The sequence below is a fragment of the Diceros bicornis genome, chromosome 15 (genome assembly GCF_020826845.1).
Source record: "Diceros bicornis minor isolate mBicDic1 chromosome 15, mDicBic1.mat.cur, whole genome shotgun sequence".
Taxonomy (NCBI): Eukaryota; Metazoa; Chordata; class Mammalia; order Perissodactyla; family Rhinocerotidae; genus Diceros; species Diceros bicornis.
The window spans coordinates 37,248,539-37,271,110 of NC_080754.1; the positions used below are offsets into that span (position 1 = coordinate 37,248,539).

At 39.3% G+C, this 22,572-nt stretch overlaps 2 protein-coding genes and 5 non-coding genes across 12 annotated transcripts; 1 reads left to right on the forward strand and 6 right to left on the reverse strand.

Moving 5' to 3' along the window:
• Positions 1-1,753: 1,753 nt before the first annotated feature.
• RFC4 (replication factor C subunit 4) lies at positions 1,754-14,983 on the forward strand. 2 transcript variants are annotated; one of them, XM_058556157.1, is made up of 11 exons: positions 1,754-1,968; positions 3,200-3,342; positions 5,273-5,351; positions 8,570-8,649; positions 9,817-9,936; positions 11,401-11,544; positions 11,726-11,846; positions 12,809-12,934; positions 14,458-14,538; positions 14,614-14,730; positions 14,814-14,983. In XM_058556157.1, the coding sequence occupies exons 2-11, from the start codon at positions 3,212-3,214 to the stop codon at positions 14,907-14,909; spliced, it is 1,095 nt and encodes a 364-aa protein (XP_058412140.1). In that variant the 5' UTR covers positions 1,754-1,968; positions 3,200-3,211; the 3' UTR covers positions 14,910-14,983. The 2 variants fall into 2 exon arrangements, with proteins under 2 accessions (XP_058412140.1, XP_058412141.1); XM_058556158.1 differs by having other exon boundaries at positions 14,818-14,864.
• On the reverse strand, positions 14,978-21,300 carry EIF4A2 (eukaryotic translation initiation factor 4A2). Of its 5 annotated transcripts, none has more exons than XM_058556156.1 (11): positions 21,207-21,300; positions 20,332-20,377; positions 20,113-20,245; positions 19,695-19,834; positions 18,730-18,898; positions 18,506-18,615; positions 18,121-18,264; positions 17,668-17,805; positions 17,330-17,419; positions 17,025-17,104; positions 14,978-15,762 (listed from the first exon to the last, which is right to left on the reverse strand). In XM_058556156.1, exons 1-11 carry the CDS (start codon positions 21,233-21,235, stop codon positions 15,618-15,620), a joined length of 1,224 nt encoding a protein of 407 aa, XP_058412139.1. In that variant the 5' UTR covers positions 21,236-21,300; the 3' UTR covers positions 14,978-15,617. The 5 variants fall into 5 exon arrangements, 3 of the variants coding, with proteins under 3 accessions (XP_058412139.1, XP_058412138.1, XP_058412137.1); XM_058556155.1 differs by having other exon boundaries at positions 20,332-20,380; positions 21,207-21,280; XR_009222253.1 differs by lacking the exon at positions 21,207-21,300 and adding an exon at positions 16,456-16,566 and having other exon boundaries at positions 15,674-15,762; positions 20,332-20,604.
• On the reverse strand, positions 17,160-17,303 carry LOC131415104 (small nucleolar RNA SNORA4). Its single transcript, XR_009222334.1, has one exon. It is a non-coding gene; the product is annotated as a small nucleolar RNA SNORA4 (small nucleolar RNA).
• Positions 17,482-17,614, reverse strand: LOC131415100 (small nucleolar RNA SNORA63). The gene has a single exon (XR_009222330.1). It is a non-coding gene; the product is annotated as a small nucleolar RNA SNORA63 (small nucleolar RNA).
• Positions 17,900-18,077, reverse strand: LOC131415110 (small nucleolar RNA SNORA81). The gene has a single exon (XR_009222340.1). It is a non-coding gene; the product is annotated as a small nucleolar RNA SNORA81 (small nucleolar RNA).
• LOC131415102 (small nucleolar RNA SNORA63) lies at positions 18,334-18,458 on the reverse strand. The gene has a single exon (XR_009222332.1). It is a non-coding gene; the product is annotated as a small nucleolar RNA SNORA63 (small nucleolar RNA).
• Positions 19,936-20,004, reverse strand: LOC131415114 (small nucleolar RNA SNORD2). The gene has a single exon (XR_009222343.1). It is a non-coding gene; the product is annotated as a small nucleolar RNA SNORD2 (small nucleolar RNA).
• Positions 21,301-22,572: the final 1,272 nt, after the last annotated feature.

The window sequence follows — 22,572 nt, forward strand, 5'->3', positions numbered from 1 at the left end:
TAATATACCGAAGGAACGTGGCACTTTTTCTAAACCAATTGCCCAAACAGCTACCATTCAGGTCTCTTTTTTTCCTACTTAGGATGCAGGCACCTGTATGCCAGCCCTGGACCCACCCAGTGATTAATGACAAGCCTTAACTCTGGAGTCGGACAGTCCTAGATGTGGATTCTGGCTTAGTTGCTTGTTTGCTGTTAACCTTATCGATCAAAGCCTCAGTTTCCTTATCTGTAAAATGGGATTATTATATCTCCTTCTGTGTGGTTGTGGTGTTTGTTCAGGTAGCAAATGAATACCATCTACCTTCACAGATCTTTATCAACTTTATTGAGGTATAATTTACATACAATAAAATGTACAAACATTAAGTGTACATTTTGATGAGTTATGACAATGTAAACCAGTGATCAGATAGGTAACCTGTCTGCTTTTTATACTATCCAGAGATTGTACCAGGCCCTGTGGGAGTTACAAAGTAGCATAAAGTACCCTTAGTTAATCTGGTTAACCCCTTGATTAGGTTAGGCCTGGGGTGTGTTTTCAGAGCATAGTTCTTCTGCATAACACGTCACATTGTCTGTTACTCTCCTAGGCTGTAAAGCTACTTGAGGGCAAAGACCTTCCAGCTTGTTCCCTGCTGTATCCCCAGCACCTAGAAGTGTGTGGGTATTCCATAAGCCTATGTCGAAAGACAAATCATGTAAAGTTAACAATGAATATCATGTTGAGTTTGTGCCAAACAAAACTTAGTCATTCATTTGGAGAAGACTCAGATCAACCTTATGGGTTAGGGTAATTAGTAAAGGCCTGCACAGAAGGTAGCATTTAAGATGGGTCAGAGTTCAATAATAGCTACAAAAAATTCAGAGCTAAGACAGCAATGGGGAAAGATAACGGGTGGCCTCGGACAACGGCCTAGAGCCCACAGTGCCTGTACCCTGGTGGAGTTAAACATTATTATCAGTCTTCTAACTTTTACTGAGCGTCTGCATCACCAGATTTCTGGGCAGCGCTCTGGGATTAGAAGAGAACACAGCTGCATGGCAAGGTCCTCCCTCTCAACAATGGGCAGACACTAATAGAGGTATAAGCCATAAGCACTCAAAAGGGGAAAGAAAGGCATCTTCTTCAGACGTCTCTGCCCTTAAAGCACAAATGGTTTGCTCTGCGACGACGGAGCCAGAGAGAGAGGACTGGGACCTTCGGGGTGGCATCTTCTGGTGAAGGATCAGCTCCACCCTCCCCAATCCCCGTCCTCTGCGGTTGAAGCAGGCTGCAAGCCGAACTGTGTCGCCGCAGAAGTGCCAGCGAGATGCCCCATGACTACCAATGAAGTTCACAGGGCGATACGGGTTGTACCCAGAAAGCGGGCCTTCTGAGATGTTTGGTGGCCCGCGACCCGCACGCCGCTCTCCAGCCGCCCTGGCGGGCGCGCGGTCCCAAGCCCCTCCCCGCCCACGTTCTCTAAGCACCCGGTTCGCGGCCCAGCGTCTCCTGGCGCCGGGCACGCTCAAGTGTCCCACACCCTCCAGTCGGAGGAACGCACGGGGACAGGGTGGAACTGTGTTTACACCTTCTGAGTCATTCTTGTTCCAGTCTCTGCATCCCTAAAGCCTGTGTCCCCTCATCTGTTTACAAAAAACCGCGAAGGAAGAAACGGCTCCCTGAATGGAGGGCGCGCGCGGCGGCCCGGAAGTGACGCGTTACGTGCCCGCGTACTCCCGCCCTGCCCTTCGCCCGCCGTTCCCTGGCGGGAACTGGGGCCACGGTGCAGACGGCGGCGAGTCTAAGGGTCACCCTGTCCGGCGGCTCGAGGCTTCCTGGGCCAGATATTCTCCGACTGGGAAACGGAGCAAGGACTTCGCGACCGCCTGGCCCTTTCCCTCTCCCGGAAACCCCAGGAACGAGCCGGCGGCTGAGAGGCCCAGGCAGTGCCCGGGCACACGCGCGGGGAGCCGGGGATAACAGGTGACCAGCCGGGGAAATTGCGAGAGTTGCCTTCGCCTTCCTCTCCTGCGCCCGTGATGCCCCTGTGATGCCTTCCCCCTCCCCGTCTTAGCGCGCACAGGGGCCGAACCAGCGCCTCCTTCTCGCACCCCTTCCGCGCCCCTTCGTGCTCGGTACAGCAGCTTTCAGAGCCCTGCTGTGGGCTGTATTACTGTTTAGCAGCCTGTGGCAGGGATATAGTAACGTGAAAAACCTTGGCTGTTTACGGATGTTAACAGTATGCTCTATCTATTGAGTATATACTCATTTGCCAAGCACAGAACTATATGTTTGCATAATTCTTTTATTTAACTCAATTGCCTTATGGAATAGACCTTAGCTCCTTTTACAGAAGGGGAAACTGAGTCTCGTAAATGATAATTCAGTCACCAAATACGGAGCATCTACCAAGTACCAGACACTGCTCTAGGGTACAGGGAAGAGGGAGATACAGCAGTGAAAAAAAAAGAATTGCCGTTAATGCTGGGAATTTTCAGGCAAGCTAATGATGCTTTTCTCTCCCTGAAAACAGCCTTCTGCTGCCTAGAAGAATATTTACCTGAATTTTAACAATGATTATCTTTTGAGTGAGATTTTTATATGAACTTTTAAAACTCATGCTTTTCTGCATTGTTTTGATTTCTTCAGATAAGCCTGTTATCAGAAGAATAGCTCTTTCCATTTTAACAATAGAGTCCCCAGCCCTCCCTTTCCCACAAAAAAAGCCTCTGAAGGCAGTCATTGGCTCTGCCAGTCAAACAGGCCCTTGAGTGGAGCTCCAAGCTCAAGAAGAGAAGTGGAGGTTCTCACTTGTGGTCCCAGCACTCCTAATTGCTGAGTCCATTCTAAGGTCTGAGCTAGCGCTAGGCCCATGACTGAAATGGAAGAGACTGTAGAGGTCCATGTACAGTTGGGCCATTAATGACATGTTTATCAAAAAGTTTGGAACTCGTAAAAAATTTTCTGACATAAGGTTTATCTTTGTTCTATAACTCCATCATTATAAATAGAGTCTAAGTTCCTGAAGCTCTTTGGCTTCTTTTGTCCCTGTAGCCCTCAGTGCAATGCATTCAGAGCGTGCTGGGTCATGGGGTGATGTCCTTTATTTAGTAATTATTGAATATCTTTGCACAAGGTTAAGTGTGCTTTCAGGCTGTACTTCCTCATAATGTCTTCAAAAGAGCTTTTCTTTTTCTGTCTTGCATTTGGTCAGGGTGAAGCAACCATGCAGGCATTTCTAAAAGGCACGTCTATCAGTACTAAAACACCATTGCCCAAGGATCGAGGAGTAGCTGCCACTGCCGGAAGCAGTGGAGAGAACAAGAAAGCCAAACCTGTTCCATGGGTGGAAAAATAGTAAGAATGCTTGTGTTTTTGTTGAAATAGTTAATAAATCACCTCTCTAACCAATTTTGAGCACTTTTGTTACTTAAGGGGGGGTGATTTGCTCTGTGTAGATGTTGTCCTTGAAAATCACCCAATTATGTAAGTCAGAATCTTGGAACTGAAAGTTACCTTAGAATGAGCTAGTTGATCATTAAGTAGTAGATAATAACAACAATAAACAAACACATAGGGACAGAGATTGGATTGGTGGTTACCAGAGGGGAAGGGGGGAGGGAGGAGGGTGAAAGGGATAATTCGGTACATGTGTGTGGTGATGGGTTGTAATTAGTATTTTGGTGGTGAACATGATGTAGTCCATGCAGAAATAGAAGTACAATGATGTACACCTGGAATTTTTACAATGTTATAAACCAATGTTACTGCAATAAACAAAAAATTTAAAAAATAAATAAATAAATAAATAAATAAAGCTTATGTGCTTATGGGAAGGTAAAAAAAAAAAAAAGAAAGAATGAGCTAGTTGAATTCCCTTATTTTATAGATGAACTGAGGTCTTCTTTGCAACTCAGGTCTATGGTTTTAGGGACTGGGATACAGCAGTGAAGAAAACAAAGTTTCTATAAGTTGTCTATAAGCTCTTGGTCAGGAGTTCTACTTAAGTCCAAATAATTTGTTCATCTTTTCGTTACTGATAGGTGGAAATTATTGAGTTTTTTGTTTGTTTATACGTTTTTGGCAGAAACAACACTTGACGTACCACTTAAGCTTCAATCAGCTAAGTGAGACTATGGCAAGTAGTTGTGACCCCTGGTATAGCCTCAGTTATTACCAGGAGTTTACAGATTACTTATAACCCAAATAAGGCCCTCATATGTTTTGTTTGGCAGCAACAGTGCTTTTAAAAATAGGAAATTTCACATAAAAATCTAGATTTCTTTTTAATTAAAAAAATAAATTATACAAGGGGAAAAATAAAGATTTTCAGCTTCTTAGGAGATTAGGCAACACGGGGTCCAAGTTCTTACATGACAACAGTTAGTTGGACTTGAATACTGCTTCTCATTTTGGAAAGGTCATATGTTCCTCAGTTCACCATAGTCCATCCTTTTTCTCTTGCCTTACACTCTGCCTTCTTCACTCTTGTTGTCTGCCCAGCCTCTGCAGGTATTTGCATATGACATCCTGCTTTATAACGTGCACTAGTTTTCCTAGAAAACATTATCTGACATAAAATTCCTCCCTGGCATTGACTTGATTAATTAGAAAAGTATGGCTCAAAGGAGAGTTTTTGATTAGTTAACTAAGCACCAAGCCTAACCTTAGGGTTGGGGATATAACTTTGTTCTAGCTTCCTTTAAAATCACTAGTTAATGATGTAAGATGAAAATTACATATTATTATGCTTCATGTTGGTTAAAATTGTTAGTCAGCCCTCAATGAAGTGAATAGGTCTGCATTTTTTGTGCAGTTAGGTAATGGAAGAAATCGGTATTAACCAATTAACGATATAATAACTATATATATTTAACAGTATTAACCAAAATAGTTACTTATCCCAAGGTTACTAAATAGTTCTCCTATTTCAGCTTAGGTGTAGGATCTTGTCAAAATATAATATTACTTTCTAGGCAAGTGTTCACTTTAAATTTTTTACCAGTTGGCATATGGGGTATAATAAAATGAAATCCTTTTGTTTAATTTTTGTAAGCATAACATGTAAACAATGTGTCTGGAAAAGTGAAAGATTATTTTATGCATTCAATATGTATTTGCTTAAGGTAAATACAAATGGGGTTTCTACCTTTCAGTTATGAAAGTTTCTCATTTCTTTACGAGTATATAAGAATACTCATTAGTACTTTAGCAAAAGGAACACTTGAGGCTTTTCTGTGGCTACTATAATATACTAAATAACCTCTCTCTTTTTTTTTTTTCCCAGTCGCCCAAAATGTGTAGATGAAGTTGCTTTCCAGGAAGAAGTGGTTGCAGTGCTGAAAAAGTCTTTAGAAGGAGCTGATGTGAGTAGCAGATGATGTTTAATGCCATTTTGAGATTTAAGACTTAATTTATTCACCTTCTTCCTTCCCTTATAACCTCCTGCCCCCTTTAAGTACTATGCTCTATATACAGTAGACCCTTCATAACTGTTTTAACATTGATAGATTAGTTCAACAAATATTTATTGAGCATCTCCTATTCTATCCTATGGCATTGTTCTAGAGTACTCAAGTATAGACCATTGAGCAAGACAGACTGGGTCTCTTTGTTCACGGAGCTTTTTTTTTTTGGTGGAGAGAGACAGAGAATAAACATGTAAGCCAAATAAGAGAATTATAGACAATAATATGTGCTATAAAGAGGAGTCAGAGGTCTTTGAAAGTATAATTGCTAATCCTAATTTTAAGATTTGGTTTAAACTACAATACAAGAAAAAAAAATGGAGCATTTAATTCTGCTTGTGGCGTTGTGTCTCCTGTGACGTGGGATAAAATATCCTTGAGTGACATGCATTTTAGACTATTTAGAGACAAGGTAAACCCATATGAAGAACTGGCAATTTAAAATTGTGTGGTGATAAAGTGCTTTCAGAACTCAGTGAAGGAAGGCGAAAAGTTGCAGATGAAAGTGGGTTGTGGTTTCTGCTCTGTTCCCAAGATTTGCTTCCTTCCTCAACCTGGCTGCTTTAAATTAGAGGCTATTTTGGTTTTTGCTGTTACTGTTCTCTTCCTGGAATTATATTACAACAGCACATATTTTGAAAGAAGTTATATTTATAAAACTATTTAAAATCTTTTTCTTTACCAATATTTGTTCATATTTGCTCCAAATGCCTTTACCTTTTAATTTTATAATAGTATACAGTTTTAATTGCATAGTAATATTTACACAGATGGCAGAACAAGATCTATTTTATTTATTTATTTTTATTTTTTAATTTTATTTTATCTTTTTGGTGAGGAAGATTGGCCCTGAGCTAACATCTGTTGCCAATCGTCCTCTTTTTGCTTGAGGGAAGAGTGGCCCTGAGCTAACATCTGTGCCAATCTTCCTCTATTTTGTATTTGGGACATTGCCACAGCATGGCTTGACGAGCAGTGTGTAAGTCCACACCCGGGATCCAAACCTGTGAACCCCAGGCCGCCGAAGCAGTGCATGCAAACTTAACTACTACACCACCGGGCCGGCCCCAGAACAAGATCTATTTTAATTGCTAGTATTCTCAACTGTTTAGGCACACGTAGTGGGATTATGATCCAGTTCTTGACTTTATACCGTCTAATTTACGAGATTGAATTAAGAACTTTTTTCTTTAACCTCTTAATATTTTGTGTTTCTTTTCAGACTCAGTTTTGTAAAACTTAAAGATGAAGTAATTTTTTTAATTCTAAAGAGTAAAGGAAAATAATTCATCCCTTCATTTACGTTAAAAGGTTTTAAAGTAGAATTATAATAGATTTTTTCGAGAAATCAATTTTAAGAACTGATATTCCATATACAGTTCTTGAATACACCATATATATCAGACTGATGTAAGGTTTAATAATTTTACCATAATTTTAATTATGGTAAAATTCAATTTTTTTAATATTTAATTTTAATTTTTTTAATATTTAATTTTAATTTCAATTTTAAATAATTGAAGTTATTGTATGTGATAGTGACCTGGATAAATCATTACAAATATTGAGGTACGCAGGGATCAAAATAATAGTTACAACCTCAAAAACTAAGAGGCCTAGGAGATTTTTGTTTTTGTTTTTAAGTAGTGAGTCTCATAGTTTGTATCTTAAGCTATATGTTACCAATGTAACAGTAATAGTCTCTAATTAATATATTTATATGTTGGTTTATTTATTTGGCACATATTGAGTATTGCACAAGATGCTGAGAATAAAAATTTGAATAGAATAAATAAGGTTCTTGACCTTCTTAAGCTTACCATCTAGTGAAGTAGATAGGTATTTTACAGTTAAACCCAACCGTTAAATAAATAAATGCAAATTGCGTCAAGTGCAACAAAGACTGGTGAGAGAATAACAGAGGAGACTAGACCCACTTTAGATTGGGTGGTCAGAGAAGGCTTCTGACTTGTGATACAGTAGGAGTTGGCCAGGCAGAAAAAAGGAGTCAGACCCCAGCTCATAGGGGACAGCATGTGTGCAGGCCAGAAAGTGCTTCAGTTGTTGGAGGCGATTGTAAGTTGGAGCCTAGAAGGTGAAAGAGGTAATGAGCAAATCATGGACGTCCTTGTAGCTTATGGTAAGCAGGGGTTTTTTTGTTTGTCTGTTTTTGTTTTTCTAAGTGGAGCGTGAAGCCAGTGAATAGTTTTAAGTAGCAAGCAGAGTGGCATCTGGTTTAGGGTGAAGAATGAATGGATGGGAAGGGAGAGAGTTAGGCAAGAGTGGAATCAAATAAGCCATCCGACCTAATTTCCTATGTGCAGTGGTGGCTGTGCATGAAAAGACAGACTGAAGAATGTACAGTTTCATAACAGAGCTCATTAGACTTTAGTGTATTTATTAATCTGTACTGCAGGTCAGTCACCTGTTTGATAGGGACCAAGCTAGCTAGACTTAAGGTATAAAAGAAGATAAATATTTATTTAATCTTATCCTTTCTTCCTCTAATGAATTCTCCCTGATACATGTGAGCCTCCCTACAGGGTACATAATCGTGATGTGGAGCACTGCCTGGCACTTAATAGATGCTTAGTTTTTAAATTTTTCTGTTCTTGAAATTTAAGCTCATTCAGAGCCCTAATATGTTTGTTTTACTCTTTTTTCCTCAGTATTGGCTAAATCCAATTTCTTCTTTGGTCTGTTTGCCCTTTGAAGCAATTGACATCTTTATAAAATATAAACTCTTGCCCAATCTTGAGCAAAGAGATGGGATAGGGAACTGCCAGAAGCCTGGGATTCCCTTCAGAAATAAGAGGTTTCTAATTCCAGCTTTGAAAATTCCACCTAACTACATTAGCTATAGACCAATCATAAATATTGATTCAGCTTAAGATATTAGAAAGACATCTTAGGAAAAAGTGATAGTATTATGTGAAAAAGCAGGATTTAGAACTATTAATACTATGATACCAGTTATATTAAGAAATCTTTATATTCAGATATGTGCCATCTCTATTAGGGAAGTCATTGTACTGTTCCATACACATTTTCAATCATCATTTTCATCTATTTGTGCCAGAATACAATTTCTAAAAAGTAAAATTTAACTTCTGCAGCTCCCTAATCTCTTGTTTTACGGGCCTCCTGGAACTGGAAAAACATCCACTATTTTGGCAGCAGCTAGGGAACTCTTTGGGTAAGTTGAAATCTCGCTTTTTTTAAAGACCTGACACCAAAAATTTCTAGTACTGCTTTTCTTTCTCTAAGAATTTGCATTTGGTTTTTCTGTGAAGTTCTTGGGTTTGTTTTTGCTTCTGAATTTTTTATTAATCCAGTGGCCCATTTCCAATTTCTCCCCTCCAATAAATTAGCTTTCCTACATCTTTTTTAACTTTCATTTTGAACCTTGTTCAAATGTTTGCATGTATTACTACATGGGAGCCTTGTAATTTTTTTTCATTACTTTTTCCTTATGCTTTTGGAGCCCAGAGGACCCAGCCTATCACCAGTCATGCCGATAGTTTTACCACTCTGTTAATGAATGTGTTCACACCTGTGTCACTGTATGATAGAATCTGCTGTGTCTAATACTACTGACCCACACCCGGAATGTGAAAAAAGACAAAAAGGGAAGCTGATGTGACCCTAATATTTTATTTATTTGACAGCATCTTTTGTTTCTCAAGGAAATTACAGAAGAACTTTTTTGATTATTCCACAACTCAATCAGTTAGATCCAAACTGAACCAGCCAAAACAATGGTTTGGCAGGATGTGCCAGTTGTTTTAGTTTTCTTTTGATTTCTCTACACGTAGTGAGCTACTTTTAATAATTTTTTTTAAAACTCACTTAAAGAAAGGTGTTGATGTTTCAATCTGGTAATTTTCCTTATAGCGAGCTACCCTATGGAAATAATTCAAAATATGCTATATTGCAGCATTATTTAAAATTGTAACATTTAAAACTATCTAAATGTCTAACAGTAGAAGAATGTTAAGTAAATTAGGTAAATGATGGTACAATCATAGGACGGACTTTCATATAGCTATTAAAATGGTATTTACGGTGGTTCTGATGACATGACAAGATGTTTATGATAAAATCCTAAGTGGAGAATTGATTTAAAATTTTATACATTATGTGATATCATCTACCTATTTTAAAAATGCATGGAGAAAAGTCAAAATGTTAACTGCATGTCTCTGCAAAAGAGAAAATATAGAAATGATTGTGTGCCTTCTATCCATATTGTTTACTAGGTGGATTTTAAACTACTGCAAAATGTGCAAATGTTAAAATGTAGTTTAAACCTGGGTTCCTTATATGCTCTATGATGTTTCATATTTGTTTCATTTTGACATAGGCCTGAGCTTTTTCGATTAAGAGTTCTTGAGTTAAATGCATCTGATGAACGTGGAATACAAGTAGTTAGAGAGAAAGTGAAGAATTTTGCTCAATTAACTGTGTCAGGAAGTCGTTCAGAGTAAGTAAGCTTACATTCCCTTCTCCTTAGCATGTCATTATATTTGTTTACAATACATGCTTCTGCCAAATTTTCAACTCCTTTTTCATGTTAGGTCGTATTTTTATCTAAATTATTTAAACCCAGAAATGACCTTTTCATTAAAATAACTAATTTTAAGTTGTTTAGCTGTCAAGATTTTTTAACTGATGTTTTGTCTAAGGAGTATTTATTAATCAAATTTGATAGTTTGGTGGTATACTCGTAACAAAGATCCTGATTTTTGCTATTGTGTTATAAAAAAGTTCTGTCAGATATCTTAAGCTTCAGTGTATATTTCATAATTAGGGTGACCATATAAGTTCTTGTCCAAACTGGAACACTTTTAAAGTGAAAGAGGAGGTATGGTTAATAATTAAAATAGGACTGCCCTGAGTTAAACAGGGATGTTTAGTTAACTACTTATACTCCTTAGATGGCAAAGTTCTAAGATTAAATTTTTAAATTTATACTTGGCATATATTTAAATTTACATCAGAGCACACTTAAGAATTTGTAGAAAGTGAATGACTAATTTTTGATACTCACCTTGGATTGACATTGCATATAAATCATAAATCTGATAAGGAACTTAGATCAAAAATATATTAGAAAAAACTCTTACAACTCAATAGAAAGACAATGCAATTTAAAAATTGGCAAAGGATTTGAATAGACATTTTTCCAAAGAAGATATACAGATGGCCAATAAGCACATGAAAAGATGCTCATCAACATCATTAACTATTAGAGAAATGCAAATCAAAACCATGATGAGATACCACTTCACACCCACTACGATGGCTATAATCAAAAAGACAGAAAATAACAAGTATTGGCAAGGATGTGGAGAAATTGGAACCCTTGTACATTGCTGGTTGGAATGTAAAATGGTGCAGCCACTTTGAAAACAGTTTGGCAGTTCCTCTAAAAGCTAAACACCGAGTTAGCATATGACCCAGCAATTCCATTCCTGGGTATATACCCAAGAGAATTGAAAACATATATCTATTCAAAACATGTATGCATGTTCATAGCAGCATTTTTCATAATAGTCAAAACATGGAAACAACCCAAATATCCATCAACTAATAAATGAATGAATAAAATGTAGTATATTCATTTGCCACATTATTTGGCGATAAAAAGAAATGAAGTCATGACATACTACAACATGGGTGAACCTTGAAAACATTATGCTAAGTGAAAGAAGCTAGTCACAAAAGACAACATACTATATATTCCATTTATTTGAAATGTCCAGAATAGGCAAGTCTGTGAAGACAGAAAGTGGAGATTCATGATTGCCTATGGCTGGGAGAGTTGGGAGAGAAGGGGAATGACTCCCTAATGGGCACGGGGTTTCTTTTTGGGGTGATGAGAATGTTCTAAAATTAGATTGTGGTGTTGATATGTGAATTATAACTATGTGTTTCTTTGAATCAGTGGGAAACCATGTCCTCCTTTTAAAATTGTGATTCTGGATGAAGCAGATTCTATGACCTCAGCTGCTCAGGCAGCTTTAAGACGTACCATGGAGAAAGAGTCTAAAACCACCCGATTCTGTCTCATCTGTAACTATGTCAGTCGGTATGTATATTGCCCCGAAGATAGCTTTTTTTTTTGATGACCCCAATTAGGGAGAGAAAAAATTTAAATGATTTAAGGCTTCATTAATTTCTCCCATCAAATCTTGATTTGTTCTTGATAAAAATGAGTTCTTTGGGGGAAATTCTTTAGACACTGACTTGTTTTTTCCAATATTTTACAGAATAATTGAACCTCTGACCTCTAGATGTTCTAAATTCCGCTTCAAACCTCTGTCAGATAAAATTCAACAGCAGCGATTACTAGACATTGCTGACAAAGAGCATGTCAAAATTAGCAATGAGGTAATTGATTAGTATTACAATTATTGTAATTACTAATTCCTTTAATGAATGCATATGAAGAAGCCCTGAAGGTCATATGTGTGTTGCTTCAATCTCTGTTGCCAATTCTTCAGGCAAACTTAAGCTAAATGAGCAACAGTTGGAATGTCTAGGAATTACAGGTTCAGCCTTTCTGTTACTATCTGTCAATATCTATCTGTTTGTCTAATGAATATCTATCTATCATTGAATATCTATCAGTATTTCAGATTTCATACATAAAATGCAAATTATGGGGCTGGCCCAGTGGTGTAGCAGTTAAATTCGCGTGTTCCGCATCAGCGGCCCGGGGTTCTCGAGTTCAGACCCTGGGTGCAGACCTACTCACCGCTCATCAAGCCATGCTGAGGCAGCATACCACATAGAAGAGCTACAACTCTACAACTATGATATATAACTATGTACTGGGGCTTTGGGGAGAAAAAACGAAAAAGGAAGTTGGCAACAGATGTTAGTGCAGGGCCAATCTCAAAAAAGTAAAAAAGCAAATTCTGCAACAACAAATCTCTGCATAATGACAAGATTTTAGTCTAGCTAATCTTCCACTTCAAGAACTAATTTGGTATGATGAAATTCTGATACAGTGATAGAATATATAGGCCTCTTATTCACTATAGTAGAATTTAACCATAATCTGAATTTTCTTTGCTTTATGTAATCAAGAAAATAGGATAAGTATGGAACATCCCTTGTTTCTGCAAATTTCTTTCAGAGGCAAGAGATCTCTTCTCTGTCCTTCCATTGGACTGATGCTGTCCATGAATTCTGCTGCTGTGGGATTGATAATATTCCCTCAAAAAAGGAAATATTATGTTTTTCCTCACTAACTCTAGGCTAAAACATAGTGTTTCTCACTTTTCTTTATGAAAGTCAAAAAGGCTTAATTGGCCATCATAGGTAAAAAAACAATTCTTTCTCTTTAGGGAATAGCTTATCTTGTTAAAGTGTCAGAAGGAGACTTGAGAAAAGCCATTACATTTCTTCAAAGTGCTACTCGATTAACAGGTGGAAAGGAGGTCACAGAGAAGGTGATCACGGACATTGCTGGGGTAAGAGCACTAGATATTCTGAAATTCTTTTAGTTGGCTTTTAGAAAATTTTCATCCAACAAATATATATGGAATGCTTACTATGTGCTGTCTTAGTCCATTCGGGCTGCTATAACAAAATACCATAGACTGAGTGGCTTATAAACAATAGAAATGTATTTCACAGTTCTGGAGACTGGGAAGTCCAGAATCAAGGTGCCTGCAGGTTAAGTGTCTGGTGAGGACCCACTTCGTAGTTCATAGGCTCCTAGTTCATAGATGGCCTTCATCTCACTGCATCTTCTTGTGGCAGAAGGGAGCTCTCTGGGGCCTCTTTTATAAGGGCACTAATCCCATTCATGAGGACTCCCCCCTCATGACCTAATCACCTCCCGAAGGCCCCACTTCTATGTGATGTGGTATTCATCACATTAGGGGATTTTTAACATGTGCCAAGTACTGTGCTAATAACTGTAATAACAGAATAATCTGGTAATCTGGGAGTATCAGAATGCTTCATGGATGTGGTAGTTAAAATAGATTTAACAGATAGCCCTGTTCTTATAAATGAAAGAGTCCTCTATAAGCGAGGGGCATATCCAACTTACAGAAATAATTTACTTAAAAAAATGGAGTGCCATACCTCTGTGTTGGGGTTCTCCCATGTCAGAGCTCACCTCAGAATCACTACTATTAGCAACTAGAAGGATGTGCAGCTATGACATAGAACTATCTACTGGAGGTTTGGGGGAAAAAATAAAAAAGATGTGAGTGTTGCTATATTCACCAATCCTAAATTACTGTCATAAACTTTAAAAAAAAAAAAGAATCACTACTACTTTCAAAACGTTTTAGTTCCTAAGTATTTTCCATACTGTATTGAACTTGGTAGCATTAGTCCCTTTTCATTTTCTGGGTATTATGGGCTTTTTAAACTCAACAGTCTTGTTAGTGGCATCTTTATTGGGAGAAAGGGCACATCCCCTTAAAATCATTTTTCAAACTGTTTGGCAGATTTTAACCGCTGCTCTGAGGAATTTTTGTAGTGGGGTGGGGGGGGGCGGGGAAGAACTTCACCTATTCATCCACTGACCAGACAGCTGTTCTTGTCCCATCATATGCCCAGACTTGAGAGATGTTTAGGAAATTTTGTGTACTTCCTAAAGACCCATTAGATCTTAAAGCCAAGTTTATCACCCCGGTTGCGTGGTAGTGACTGGACTAACCTAAGATTGGCATCGTCAAAGCAAGAGGTTATGGTTACCTGGAGAGCTTAGCTTAAGTCCAGTAGCTTTCTGGATCAGCTATCTGGAGCTCAGAATATGAGCATAAGGCTTAAAGATGGCCCTTTTCCAGCTCTCTCCCTTTGCCTTCTCAACTCAGTATGGATTCATTACCAGGATAACAGCTCCCTGTCCTAGGCCACCGGGCACCTGTCATCTTTTTACAATGACCTACCTAAGCATAACAAAAGGGAGTGGGTATGGGCTTAGCAATGTCCAAACTGTCTTTACCCAGAAACTATATCTTTAATAACTTTTTAGGTAATACCAGCTGAGACAATTAACGGAATATTTGCTGCATGTCAGAGTGGCTCTTTTGACAAACTAGAAGCTGTGCTAAAGGTAAAAGCACTTTACTAATTAGGGGGGGAGGGAAAATTACACAATCATACCAAATGTTCAATTTTCCTGTTACAGGATTTAATAGATGAGGGTCATGCAGCAACTCAGCTTGTAAATCAATTTCATGATGTTGTTGTAGAAAGTGATAACCTTTCTGATAAACAGAAGTCTGTTATTACAGAAAAACTTGCTGTAAGTAGACATTTCTGCACATTTCAGCAAAATATTTTTATACCTGAAGGAGGTATTTTTTCTAATTTTTCATTTTCTTGTAGGAAGTAGACAAATGCTTAGCAGATGGTGCTGATGAACACCTGCAATTGATGAGCCTCTGTGCTACTGTGATGCAGCAGTTAACTCAGAATTGTTAGAACCATATTCACTATGCTGGTTTTTTCAGTTTTTGTAAATATGATAAAAATAAAATAACAAAAGCACCTTTAAAGTGAATATACAATTTATTTAACATTCAAACTTCATTAAGACATGTGCAATATGGCAATTTTACTGGGGGTTTAACCCTACCTAGGATATGATTGCTTGCTGGGGCTTAGCAACAGGGTCCAGTTCACACTTAGCACTAATTAAATACTTTATTGAATAAATACAATACCAAACAAAATGCATTCAAATGCTTCCTAAAAAAATCAATTTTAAAGGCCTTTCTAGTTAGGCTAATGACAAACACAATAAAGGCAGATATGCTAGTTTAACATAATTGGCTGATTTTATACAGCACTTATATCTTTTAGTCCACAAGTATATTATTAAATGATAGAGAACATCTAATACAACCATTTCTACAGAACTAGGAAATAAATTTCTACGAAAGAAAGATTTTACAGACCCCATCTTTAATACCCAACCCCAACAGTCTAACTCTAAAGAGGATAAAGCCAATGACTTTCCTCACAAGAGCTCACGACTAAAGTCGCTTTGCTATCAAAATCTGTATTTCTGATCCGTTATGAGCATTGAGACAAGATTCAAATATTCCCAAAGAAAGAAGCACAATGCACGTTGTGATCGCCTATTCAGCAACAGCGAGCACTGCATTCAAAACTATCTCATCCCAGGAATTAAATAAGGTCAGCCACATTCATTGGCATTTCCTCCACTGTAGTATTGTAGAAAGTCTCAATGTCACGAAGAATCCTCTTGTCTTCTTCAGTAACAAAGTTTATAGCCACACCTTTCCTCCCAAATCGACCCCCTCTGCCAATTCTGTGTAAGAAAAAGAAATCAGCAATTAGAATGTGTTACTTCTTGCATATTGCATGAACTAATGAACATGATGATCCACTTGTTAACCATCAGCTGCTGTTTACTTATCAAGGTTATAGTTCGTGCTTCTAATTGGAGCACTAGCTGCTAATCAATATCGAGAGAAAAAGATCTTCCTTTGCAGTTAGTGCCAAAAGGATTCAAGGCTTGTCTGGCTGCAAAATGAGATTTTATCAGATGTCTTGAGCATTATTATCTTTAAAGCAGATGACAGTATTGTGTTTGGGGTAGTGAAATTAAAGCCCATACCAAAGTGGGCCAGCCAAGAGCAGATGTCAGCCTGGGACAGATGTAAATACCAGGGATAAAACAAAAACAACAGTTATGTAATCCATTTCGACGCACTTCTGGAACTGTAAACTGTAAACACAAATGCTGCAAGGTTAACTATTGTCTAAAACTTACAACTTCTTCCAGTGGGAAAACCAGTATTTGGTATGGTAACCCAAACTTATCACTGCTTTTTTGCTCAGTTTCACACGTTATAACTCAAGTTACTCAAACGTGTTTACCTCCAAAACAACTTTCTACCTTCCTGACAGAAACCAGACAAAACAAACCACCTAATATGCCTTGGCTGGAGCTACTTAAAATATCAAATAATCATGACAAAAGAAAAACAAATATAAATACCGACTCGCTCTTTATTCAAACAGTGTGCTGTTTCGCTTATGATTCCACGTCCTAAATTACGTCAACGCCGTTTCTGAGCGCCATCTCGTCATCAACTGCTGCTATCGACTCCTGTATTTTTTAAAAAGTCTTTTTTTACATCATATAACAAAGTACAATTCAATTTATTTAGGGATAAAGCCACTATAACTAAACCAGGGACTGCTCAAATTGCTACCAGACAACACCAAGAAAATCCCAACTATAGAGGAATCACCAAGGAAGCACATGGACACAAAAGCATCACTAAAAATAAAGCTCAAAGATAAGCTAAGACCAACAGATCTAAAACAACCTCATTTGTACATATTAAGTTCACAATTTGGGCATCATTTACAACTGTTTTCCCACTGTATGACCAATCTTCCCAAGTACAATTTTAATTTCATCTGACCACACTACCATATCTTTTTACTGAATCAATTCCCTGATTTGAGCATTACCTTTCAGACAAATCAGTCAGTAGAAAAAAAACAATACATGAAATTCATTTTACCAATACAGTAACAGTCAAGATGCCATCTACTCACCTGTGAATATAGTTTTCACGATTGGTAGGTAGATCATAGTTTATAACCAATGATACTTGTTGCACATCAATCCCACGAGCCTGAAATACAATGGTATGATGTTCAAATTCTAATTAAAAAACTAGACACCTATGTAATGTAGGCCACAAAATAGTAGTGAACTACATTAAGTGGTATAGCCCACTGTGGAGTGTGGTCTTTTCTTTATTCTCCCAAACAACCGAAGTTGGGAAAGCTTATTAAAAAACCTTCCCACAAAAAAAAGGGTTTTTTTGGTATATTAAAAAGAGCAGTAAGAGACTTACCAACAAGTCAGTAGTGATCAGAACACGGCTTGACCCTGATCGGAATTCTCTCATGATAACATCTCTTTCCTTCTGGTCCATGTCACCATGCTGCAAATTAACAGACCTTAATTCAAGAATCACCAGTCAAATCCATATTTAATTTTATCAACATGTATGAGACCAAGCGTCCCTGGCTGCTACAGGGAGTATAGCAGACAGGTATAGTTAAGAAACAACTTTATTTTGAGCAGGGGGAACGACAACACAGCACTTAACAGCTATATTGTAGTCTGAATCCTGCTTTAACGAAAATACAAACAGCATTATTAACATTACTAAGTTAGAACACCTCTTACCAGAGCAGAAACTGTGAAGTCCCTGGCATGCATTTTCTCAGTGAGCCAGTCCACCTTGCGCCTTGTATTGAGAAAAATAACAGCCTGCGTAATCGTCAGTGTCTCATACAAGTCACAAAGTGTATCCAACTTCCATTCCTACAAGATTTCATATAGAAATTCAGCAGTCACTAAAATAATTTAGTTTCCAACTTACATTCATTAGAAATTCATCTATTAAGTTAATCTAAGGACATATTGCACCAAATCTTAAGACAAAGGACACTGGACATTAAGAAAGAGGTCCACCCCAGTCTTTACAATCCAGTGCAGTTACTTTTCTTCTTGTGTATACTCTGCTAGCATTATTACAAAAACCAAGATGTGATCCTAGTTTCTGCAATTTTAGCACAGTGCTTATACAAGAAGGATAAAAAAAAAATCTGGCTAACATTTTTATGTTAATTAAATTACCTCTCTTTCAACATTAATATAAAATTGTTTGATTCCTTCAAGGGTCAATTCTTCCTTTTTCACCAGAATTCTAATTGGATCTCTCATGAACTTTTTGGTCACTTCCAACACATCAGTTGGCATTGTGGCAGAAAGCAACACAACCTAAAAAAGACAATGATTATCTGTCAAACAAGTAATTATCATAATATTCAATTTCACAATACTCAAAAAATGTTTGAGACCAAGCGTCTGTCTTACTATGGAATTGTGCTAGACAGAGACAGTTATGCATCAATTGCTTTAAGCAGGGGGAACGACAATAAAACACTTCAGTTGTATTGTAACAGTACCTGCATTAATTACACCTGACCTCCGCTATAGGAGGGAGTGAAATAAAGCTCACCTGAATACTTGTATTTAATTTTTGGAAAATCTCATAAATTTGATCCTTAAACCCTCGGCTCAACATTTCATCAGCTTCATCCAAAACAAACATTTTGATCCATTTTGGAGCTGTTAAAAACAAAGTCATACTATCATCTCTCGATTCTCAGGAATAACATTGGAAATTTTTAATTTTAGCAATAGTAAAAACAAACTACACTCTCAACAGACAGCAATACTTACAAAGGTATCTTCTGTTTAACATATCAAACACTCTCCCTGGTGTACCAACAACGATATGTGGTGCTTCAGCCTGCAGTTTTTGCATTTCATTTCGAACATTGGTTCCACCAATGCAGGCATGACAAGTTGCTCCCATATAGTCTCCAAGTGCCAGAATTACCTTTTGGATCTAAAAAGCCAAAAGCCTTAATTATCATCCAACAGAATTACAAGCTCTGTGACTAATCTTCCAAAGCATAATGGCAAATATCTAGTCTGCAAACAGCTTTTATGCATGCACAGCACTCAACTACTTCCAAGCTTAAAATGCAGACTGATCCAACTGCCTCAAGATAAAATTCCCTTTACATGTCTTTTCTTGTGCCTTGTCAAACTTGGGATCCTGCTGCCCCAGATACCACCGAGGTTAAAGAACGAAAAACATTTCCTACATTTTCTCTTCATTGTGTAGGAAGATGCAAATAGCAAACAAGCTCTGCAATTACAGCTAGGACAAGCTGTTGATACTTTCAATTTTTCCCACAAGGTACTGTGACTTACATAACCTTGATCTTAAAGGAAAAAAGCGCCTAATTTTATTAGCAAGGTTTACTTCAAAGCCAATATAGCAGTGAGCTTTGAAAACACAGCATGCAACAGATGCATCACAAACTACTGAGACAGTCAAATGATAACATGTCACTGCAGTTTTCATGTTGCACAACTGCATTCAAACTCAAAAATGGGAACAGATCTAGTCCACCCTGGATAGCAAGCTTCCATTTCTCAACATTACACAACGCTGAAAAACATACCTGCACACCCAGTTCCTGCTGAACTTTCAATAAAAACTCCCTGCATGCATGGGTAGTTAAAAGGAGGACTCTGACAGGACCAATTTATACTAAGTTGTAAATTCTTCACAGTTGTGAAACCTGAAACCTATGCAACACGCAAGCAGTTTTTTTGAACTACACTATCAATACCTGTTGAGCCAGTTCTCTGGTGGGGGCCAATACTAGTGCTTGGGTCTCCTTGAACTCAATCTCCAACTGTTGCAGGATGGAAATAGCAAATGTGGCTGTCTTGCCAGTACCTGACTGAGCTTGAGCAATCACATCATACCCTAAAAAAAGTAGGATACATATTTACCGATCCCACATCAAACCGTCACTTCTAGTTCACACCATGTATTCCATTTGGAACATGAATTATGCCCAAATAATCAAGTGATCAGCAATGAGTATTCTCTTCATTTCAGGTCAGTCCCGAAAGATGATTGCCATCATTTCACTTAAAGGAATACAAACAGGTGCTAGTCCCCCAGAAGTTATCTCCCCTTTTATGGTCCAGGTCTATGTAGGACACTGAATTCATTTTTTAAAAAGTACCGAGTTCTTTTACCTTTAATACAAGGAATAATAGCTCGCTGCTGAATAGCTGAGGGCTTCTCAAAACCATAAGCATAGATGCCCCGAAGAAGAGACTCCTTTAAATTCATATCATCAAAGTTATCAACAATCTCATTCCAGTTGCTCTGCAAATTTAGAAGAAAAAAAAATTAATGAATGAGACGAACCAACTCACCTTTACAGAATTTCAAAATCCACCCACATCTCTTACCTCGATGACACCATCGGGGTCCATTCCCTCTGGGCCGCCATGTTCTCTGCTGACAAGAATAGTTCCGTTAGAGCACATCCCTGTCCCAAGCCAACTTAAACGGCACATCAGGGGGACAGCGCTTTCAGCACCTGTCACATCAAGTTAGCCTCCCCCGCACGTGTGCACTTCCTGAAAGAGCAAAGGAAGCTGGCGGTGCAGGGCACGTAACGTACCGGGCCTGCCCAGAGATTGAGCACCAGGGACGGCCAGAAAGGCCCCACGGACACCGGCCCTTCCCCCCAGGCCCGAGCGCCCGGCGCTCCCGTCTCGGCGGCGGCCCGTCTCGCGAGAGCTCCACGAGCTGAGCTCCGCCCCCTACACTGCGCAAGTCGGGTGATTGACGCGGGCCGAGGCCTGGCGAGGGCTATGCCAACGGTCCGCCAGGGCTCCGTCGCGGCGCGGCCCCATCCGCCTTCTGCAGTGGCGAGTAGGCGCCGCTGTCACCTTCCCCCGCCCCGCCTCAAGTCTAGGACCTCAACTCGCGCTGCTGGCCGCCCTTAAACCCTCGGCCCCGGTTACACTGCACCGAATGCGGGCTGCGCCACGCCTTTAACTAAACGTCGTGCTCCGCACGGGCAGGGAAACTGCAGAGACTTCAAAGCATCTTCAGGAGGAAAAATGATACCTTTAACCACTCCGTTTCCGTAGACTCGTTTCGTCTCCCCGCAATCCAGGCCCCTACCCACCGTGGAAGCTTCTCGAAGGACACAGGGGTATTGTACCCCAAGAAAACGCCTATGAACCCAAAGTTCCCTGCCTCCAAGCCATCTACTACAGTCTCCTCTGCAGCCGTATGACCCTCACCACAAAACACTACCGAAAAATAGCCATACCTGTTATAATCCGCGGAGCCACCAGACATGATCCGGAGAACCACTCAGCGCCCGACTGAAAAGACAGCAGGACCTCGCCGCCCGTTTTTTATAGGCTCGCGGCCGGAACCCGTTTTCTGCGGAGGAATTGACTCGTCGCCCTTCGGTCAGCCACAAAATTGTGACCCTGAGGTCCTTACCTCAGAAAATACCCCAAGCCTGTCGGTGGGAAAATCCAAATTTGGTTATTTCGCAATATTACAGGGTCGCTGGAAATCCCAGGACCCTGCGGGAAGTTTGGGACTCTTTGCATTGCGGCGGAAGAATATTGCAGCGGGCTGAAGCCCAGCCCCCGTTCCCCGCCCGCCGTGCTCCTACGGGGTTTCCGCGTCCCCGACGCAGAGGCGGCGCGGGGAGCCGAGCGGGACCGGGAGGCGGAAGGAAGCTTGAGGCGCGCTGGACGGCCGGACTTCCCAGCGGGCAAGTGGGACCGGTCTCGCTGTTCGCACCGGCGCTGGATGCCGCAGAGGCAGGCACGTCCGCATTCTGCACGGAGGGGAATCGCGTTATTCCGCTTGTTCCCGCCGCTGGTTAACGTGATGATAAAGAGCCGCCTGGCCTTTAGCCCGCGGGCTTAACATGCATTAAGGTCTTGAAAGTGTGCAACTCCTGCTCGGGGAAATGCCGGCCACCCAGCACGTCCCAGAAAATCTGGTTTACCAGACATTGTGCAGGGCGAGAAAAAATGTGTAGTGTCGTGTGGAAAGATCTCTGGAGTGGCCAACTCTATTCTCCTCATGTTGCCTCTGGTCTTGCTTTTTTAAAAAATGCTAATAATTTTAACAGGTGTAAGGAATGCCTGATAAAATCATTGTAAACTTTTGCAAATGGATAATACTAAGGAGGAGTAATTTTCCTTGTAACACAAGGTTTTAAATGGATGCTTCTGGCAGATACAGCTCCTTGCCGCTTTGGGACCCATCTAGTCTATATTACTCTTTTTTTCTGGTCTATATTACTTATTTTTTTTCAAAGCACTTTGAGTTTTAATTGCCTATATATAATGAATGCTGATTTATCGAAATTGAGAATACAACCCTTGCTGCTTAAATAAACTGCATGATTCTTTAAGCCCCAGATGTTTTCAACTGTAGCCCTAACCCAGGCCCATTGATAAAAACAAAACAATATTTTTAGTCATTAAACTTTAAAATACAATACTACCCACGCTGCAAGATATCATCACAAATACTCAGAAAAACATCTTATTAATTCAGAAGACCAACCTAAAGTCTGATAACTGGAAAAACTAACTTAATTTTCTATATTTGTATATTATATTTGATATGATATTTGGTTCTAAATACCACATATATTTTTTTCAAAA